Source organism: Colobus angolensis, unplaced genomic scaffold (assembly GCF_000951035.1).
Source record: "Colobus angolensis palliatus isolate OR3802 unplaced genomic scaffold, Cang.pa_1.0 Scaffold654, whole genome shotgun sequence".
Lineage (NCBI taxonomy): Eukaryota > Metazoa > Chordata > Mammalia > Primates > Cercopithecidae > Colobus > Colobus angolensis.
Window position 1 is genome coordinate 604,348 of NW_012120199.1, and position 7,947 is coordinate 612,294.

Sequence of the window (7,947 nt, forward strand, 5' to 3'; positions counted from 1 at the left end):
ACAGACATACGTGTGTGTGTGAGTGTGTGCATGATTTGTGTACATCTGTGTATGTGTATGTGTGTGTCTGACAGATTTGATCCCTGTTCTCTCTGCTGGCTCTATTCTTGACCTGTGAAACATATATTTAAATAATTAAATATTAGTTAATATTAATAAATTTTAAGCTTTATCCAGACACTCACAACCTGTTAACACACACACATATATACACACACATACACATACACACACATATACACACACCACACACATACACAGACCACACACACCATACACAGACATACACACATGCACACACATACACACACATACACCACACACACACCACACACACATGTATACAGACACCACACATACCACAAAAACCCCACACACATACACACACATATACACACCACACACACCACACATACACATGTATACACACACATATATACACACATACACACACTACACATACACACCACACACACCACACATACATACACACACACCACACACATGTACACACACCACACACATACACCACAGACAGGTACACACACCACATACACATATGTATGCACACATACACACCCACACCACACACACACCACACATACATACACATATACACACCACACATACATCACAAAAACCCCACACACATACAAACATATACACACCACACATACACCACACATACATGTACATATACCCACACCACAGGCACACATGTACACACACCACATACACATATGTACACACACATACACATCCACACCCCACACACACCACACTTACATACACACATAGACACACACCATACATATACATGTACAAACACACCACATATACACACACATACACACCACACATGCACACACCACACACATACATACACTACACACACATACACCACACGCACAGCACGCATACACACACATATACGCACACAAGACACACATACCACATACACACCCCACATACATATACACATGCATGCACATACACACACACACACATACACACACACACTCTCCTCAAGGCAGGCTATCCTCTGAGAACTTTAAATTTACAAAAGACACATGTGTCCATTACTTTGAGAAGTGCAGGAAAGAACCCACTTTCTTTTGCAGCAACAGCAAGAGGGCCCTCCCAAGGCTCCTGCTCCCTGTCATAATCTCCTTGTTGAAGACATTCACAGGGTTCAGAACCCGGGGATCTTGCATGGGATGGTGCTTTGCTGTTTACTTCACCTCTGATTTCTTTCCACTTTCAGAATACATAAACCAGTCCATTCCCAAAAGGCCCGCTGGCTCTGTGCAGAATCCTGTCTATCACAATCAGCCTCTGAACCCTGCGCCCAGCAGAGACCCACACTACCAGGACCCCCACAGCACCGCAGTGGGCAACCCCGAGTATCTCAACACTGTCCAGCCCACCTGTGTCAACAGCACATTTGACAGCCCTGCTCATTGGGCCCAGAAAGGCAGCCACCAAATTAGCCTGGACAACCCTGACTACCAGCAGGACTTCTTTCCCAAGGAAGCCAAGCCAAATGGCATCTTTAAGGGCTCCACAGCTGAAAATGCAGAATACCTAAGGGTCGCACCACAAAGCAGTGAATTTATTGGAGCATGACCACGGAGGACAGTATGAGCCCTAAAAATCCAGACTCTTTCAATACCCAGGACCAAGCCACAGCGGGTCCTCCATCCCAACAGCCATGCCCGCATTAGCTCTTAGACCCACAGACTGGTTTCACAACGTTTACACCGATCAGCCAGGAAGTGCTTCCACCTCGGGCGCATTTTGGGAAGTTGCAGGTGCATTCCTTTGTCTTCAAACTGTGAAGCATTTACAGAAACGCATCCAGCAAGAATATTGTCCCTTTGAGCAGAAGTTTATCCTTCAAGGAGGTATATTTGAAAAAAAAAAAAAAGTATATGTCAGGATTTTTATTGATTGGGGATCTTGTAGTTTTTCATTGTCACTATTCATTTTTACTTCAATGGGCTCTTCCAACAAGGAAGAAGGTTGCTGGTAGCACTTGCCACCCTGAGTTCATCCAGGCCCAACTGTGAGCAAGGAGCACAGGCCACAAGTCTTCCAGTGGACGCTTGATTCCAGTGGTTGTGCTTCAAAGCTTCCACCGCAAAACACTAAAGATCCAAGAAGCCCTTCATGGCCCCAGCAGGCCAGATCGGTACTGTATCAAGTCATGGCAGGTACAATAGGATAAGCCACTCTGTCCCTTCCTGGGCAAAAAAGAAATGGAGGGAATAGAATTCTTCCTTAGACTTACTTTTGTAAAAATATCCCTACGGTACTTACTCCCCACTGGTTGACTAGTGGTTTCCAGTTGTGAGCGTTAGACTGACTTGTTTGTCTTCCATTCCATTGTTTTGAAACTCAGTATGCTGCCCCTGTCTTGCTGTCATGAAATCAGCAAGAGAGGATGACACATCAAACAATAACTCGGATTCCAGCCCACATTGGATTCATCGGCATTCAGACCAATAGCCCACAGCTGAGAATGTGGAATACCTAAGGATAACACCGCTTTTGTTCTCGCAAAAACATATCTCCTAATTTGAGGCTCAGATGAAATGCATCAGGTCCTTTGGGGCATAGAGCAGGAGACCACAAAAATGAAGCTGCTCTGAAATCTCCTTTAGCCATCACCCCAACCCCCCAAAATTAGTTTGGGTTACTCATGGAAGATAATTTTCTCCTTTTACTTCACTTTAAAAGCTATTTACTCAAAGAGTATATGTTCCCTCCAGGTCAGCTGCCCCCAGACCCCATCCTTACCCTTTGTCAAACAAAAAGCGTCTCCTCCCTGAGTCAGCTATTCAAGCACTTACAGCTCTGGCCACAACGGGACATTTTACAGGTGCGAATGAGAGTGGCATTATGAGTAATGTGGAATTCAGGTAGTAAATATGAAACTAGGGTTTGAAATTGATAATGCTTTCACAAAATTTGCAGATGTTTTAGAAGAAAAAAAGTTCCTTGCTAAAATAATTTCTCTACAATTGGAAGATTCAGCTAGTTAGGATCCCACCTTTTTTCTTAATCTGTGTGTGCCCTGTAACCTGACTGGTTGACAGCAGCCCTTTGTAAACAGTGTTTTAAACTCCCCTAGTCAATATCCACCCCATCCGATTTATCAAGGAAGAAATGGTTCAGAAAATATTTTCAGCCTACAGTTATGTTCAGTCACACACACATACAAAATGTTCCTTTTGCTTTTAAAGTATTTTTTGACTCCCAGATCAGTCAGGGCCCCTACAGCTTTGTTAAGAAAGTATGTGATTTTTGTCTCAATGAAAATAAAATTATATTCATTTCCACTCTATTATGCTCTCAAATACCCCTAAGCACCTATACTAACCTGGTATGGGTATGAAAGATACAAAGATAAATAAAACATAGTCCCTGATTCTGAGAAATTCACAATTTAGCAAAGGAAATGGACTCAAAGATGCTAACCTTAAAACAACCTGACAAATGCTAGACAGGACCCATCAGCCAGGCACGGTGAGAGCACAGAGCAGGAAGGTTGGGTCCATCCTGAGGAGACCTGGAAGGTTCATCAGGGAGGCCACACAGGAGGATGACCAGGTCTCAGCCACAGGGGAGGTGGAAAGTACAGGTGCAGCAGGGGCACTCTGATCAAAGAAACAGCTGCCAGATGCCTTCACTGCTGAAGTCCGCATAAGGCTGAGGTCAGTCGCCCTAGCAACCTGCTCCCTCTAAGCCAGGGGATGAGCTTGGCTCATCCCGCAAGATCCCTAAAAGTTGCATCCCCCACAGGGATTTTGAGCTATCATCTCTGCACATGCTTAGTGAGAAGACTACACAACATTTCTAAGAATCTGAGATTTTTTATCATCAGTAAACCACTTCCATTATTCATTCACCTCAGGACAAACAAATATTTCAGTCAGAACTGGGAAACAGAAGGACTCACATTCTGCTGTCACTTATGTGTCAAGAAGCAGATGATTGATGAGGCAGGTCAGCTGTAAGCGAGTCACATTGTAGCATTAAATTCTAGTATTTTTGTAGTTTGAAACGCTAACATAATAAAAGAGCAACAGCTATTCTAGCTTCTCCTTCATATTTTAATTTTCCACCATAAAGTTTAGTTGCTAAATGTATTAATTTTAAGATTGTACTTCCCAAAATAGTTCTCACTTCATCTGTCCAGGGAGGCACAGTTCTGTCTGGTAGAAGCCGCAAAGCCATTGGCCTCTCCACGGATCTGGCGACCATGGTGGGCAGTTCGGGAGAGGAGCTGCCCAAAGTCCCATGATTTTCACCTAACAGCCCTGTTTGTCAGTTCTCAAAGCTTGGACTCCATCCCTGAAGGTCTTCCTGATTGATAGCCTGGCCTTAATACCCTACAGGGAGCCTGTCGGCTGTTTCTTCCTCAGGTTCCTGGAAGACCTTACCCCATGACCCCCGCTTCAGATGTGGCCTTTGGAAACAGGGGTCAAAGGAAAGTAAGGAGCTGAGAGCTCACATTCACAGGTGCCGCCAGCCTTCGTGCGTCTTCTTGCATCATCTCTAAGGAGCTGCTCTAATTGCTCCATGCCTGTCACCCCATGAGGGATCAAAGAAGGGATGAGTCTTCTAAACTCTATATTCGCTGTGAGTCCAGGTTGTAAGGGGGAGCATTGTGGACGCATCCTATTGCACTCCAGCTGATGACAACAAAGCTTAGGTGTTTGCTGAAAGTTCTTGATGTTGTGACTTACCACCTCCGCCTCACAACTGCAGACATAAGGGGACTGTGGATTGCTTAGCAGGAAAGGCACTGGTTCTCAAGGGTGACTGCCCTTGGGAATCTCCTGGTCCCAACCAGAAAGATTGTGACTTGATTTTCTCAGGTGCAGCCCAGCCGTAGAGCCTTTTCAGAGCACCCCCTGGTTATTGCAACATTCATCAAAGTTTCCAGAACCTCTGGCCTAAAGGAAGGGCCTGGTGGGGGTCTGCTTGGCACTCGCTGGGGGGCCACCGACCCAGTGCCACTCTCACTAGGCCTCTGGTTGCACTTGCGTAGGATGAGGCTGGTTAGTGACTGGAACTCAGCACCTCCCCTCAGGCAGAAGAGAATCACCTGTGAAGCTTCAAAAGAAGGGGCTTGGGGTCTCTGCAGACCAAAGGGGCTCTTTCATGATTCTAATGGGCAACCAGGGTTGAAACCCTTATTTCTAGGGTCTTCAGTTGTACAGGACTGTGGGTCTGTACCAGGGCCCCCAGTTAGAGTAGAATAAAAGGCTGGGTAAGGTAGAGATTCCCATGTGCAGTGGAGAGAACAATTTGCAGTCACTGATAAGCCTGAGACTTGGCTGCTAGTGGTCATTCCAAAAGCCTCCAATTCATCATCGTCACCAGCAGTTCAGCTGGAAAGGGGCAAATACCCCCACTGGAGCCTTGAAAAAGCCCTGGGAACCCTCCACATTCTCTAAGTAAGTTATAGAAACCAGTCTCTTCCCTCCTTTGTGAATGAGCTGCTATTCCGCGTAGGCAACACCTGTTGAAATTGCCCTCAACGTCTACTCTGCATTTCTTTCTTGTGATAAGCATACACTTTTATTGCAATATAATGATCTGCTCACATTTCCTTGTCTGGGGGCTGTAAAACCTTACAGAACAGAAATCCTTGCCTCTCTCACCAGCCACGCCTGCCGTACCAGGGGTACAGCTTTGTACTATTAAAGACACAGACAGGATTTTTAAATGTAAATCTATTTTTGTAACTTTTTTGTGGGATATCGTCCTCTTTATGTAGCACTGAACTTTGTACAATATATTTTTAGAAACTCATTTTTCTACTAAAGGAAACACAGTTTACTTTAGAGAGACTGCAATAGAATCAAAATTTGAAACGGAAATCTTTGTTTAAAAGGGTTAAGTTGAAGCAAGAGGAAAGCCCTCTCTCTCTCTTACAAAAAGGCACAACCTCATTGGGGAGCTAAGCTAGGTCATTGTCATGGTGAGGAAGAGAAGCATCGTTTTTATACTTAGAAAATTTTAAAAGATGATGGAAGTCGCATTTAGCTTGGTCTGAGGCAGGTTCTGTTGAGTCTGTTGGGGCAATGTTAATGGAAAGGGCTCACTGTCTGTTGTTACAACTAGAAAAATCCAGCTGCATGCCATACCCTCATCATCTGCCAGTGTGACCCAGTACATGTAAGAAAAGCAATAATATAGCATTTTGTTGGTTTATATATATACTGTGATTTCAATGCAAATTATTTTATTTTTATATTTAAAATTGATATGCATCTATCAGTGTAAACTAGTCATATATGGAGAGCCCTAATAATGTTCAGCACACTTTGGTTAGTTCACCAACAGTCTTACCGAGGCTGGGCCCAGCCACCCTAAAGAAGTTACTCAGCCCTGGCTGCAGTGACATCACCTGAGAAGCTTTCAAAAAGCTTGAAGCCCAGCTACACCTCAGACCAATTAAAGGCAAATCTCTGGGGCTGAAACCCCAGCGTTTGTAGTTTTTAAAGCTCCTGAGGTCATTCCAGTGTGCAGCCAAAGCTGAGAACTACCGGCCTAGGGATTAGCCACAAGGACTTGGACTTGGAGGCAAATTCTGCAGGAGTATGTGATTCTCAGTACTAGAGAACTGAGACACAAAGACCTCTGCATCTGTCGCTAAGAGTCAAGAACCTAAACAGAGTTTCCATGAAGGTTCTCCAAGCACTGGAAGGGAGAGTGTCTAAACAATGGTTGAAAAGCAAAGGAAATATAAAACAGACACCTCTTTTCCATTTCCTAAGCTTGCTCTCTTTATTAAGGGTGGACTAGTAATAAAATATAATATTCCTGATACTTATGCAGCTGACATTGTTGCTCTGCCCAAAGCAACAAAGTACGCTTTATTTCCCACAGTGAAAGAAAACATTGACCTATCAGTTACATTACAAAAGGCAGATTTCAAGAGGATTAAGTAAGTGGTTGGATGGCTTTTATAAAAACAAGAATTCAAGAAGAGGATTCATGCTTTAAGAAACATTTGTTATACATTCTTCACAAATTATACCTGGGATGAAAACTGTAGCAGGCAGTGTGTTTTCCTTCCATGTCTCTCTGCACTACCCACAGTGTGTCCTCTGAGGCTGCAAGTCTATCCTATCTGAATTCCCAGCAGAAGCACTAAGAAGCTCCACCCTGTCACCTAGCAGATAAAACTATGGGGAAAACATAAATTCGTGCATACATTTCTGGATGCATTTACTTATCTTTTTAAAAAAAGGAATCCTATGACCTGATTTGGCCACAAAAATAATCTTGCTGTACAATACAATCTCTTGGAAATTAAGAGATCCTGTGGATTTGATGACTGGTGTTAGAGGTGACAATGTAACCGACTAACAATAGACAGCAATAACTTCGTTTCAGAAATGTTCAAGCAACAGCTTTGTAGCTTCGACATATGGTACGTTTTAACCTTGAAAGTTTTGCAATGATGAAAGCAGTATTTGTACAAATGAAAAGCAGAATTCTCTTTTATATGGTTTATACTGTTGATCAGAAATGTTGATTGCGCATTGAGTATTAAAAAATTAGGTGTATATTATTCATTGTTCTTTACTCATGAGTATTTTATAATAATAATAATGTATTCTTTGTTAACAAAGTCGTTTTGGTACTAGTTATTAATCATATCTAACCAACTGTAGATGTTCTTTCCTGATAACTTTTTAAAAAATTAATAAACTATTTTTAGAGCAGTTTTAGGTTCACAGCAAAACTGAGCAGAAAGTACAGAGAGCCCCCCTTTCCCTATCAGCCTCTCCCACCATCACCATCACACCCCAGGAACCAGATAACTTTTTAATGGAAAAAAAATTCAGGCCAGCTCAGAGGCTTCCTCCTGTGCCTGGGCCAGCCCCTCGGGCTCTCAGGTACATTGCAACTCAAGCTCGTCACATG

General features: G+C 43.4%; 1 protein-coding gene across 1 annotated transcript in view; it reads left to right on the top strand.

Moving 5' to 3' along the window:
* EGFR (epidermal growth factor receptor) overlaps nucleotides 1-7,651 on the top strand; it is a 101,346-nt gene extending 93,695 nt beyond the window's left edge. The window contains exon 28 of the mRNA XM_011925699.1: nucleotides 1,265-7,651. Coding sequence (XP_011781089.1) covers nucleotides 1,265-1,626 — 362 coding nt within the window. The 3' untranslated portion in view covers nucleotides 1,627-7,651. The remainder of the gene's footprint in view (nucleotides 1-1,264) is intronic.
* Nucleotides 7,652-7,947: the final 296 nt, after the last annotated feature.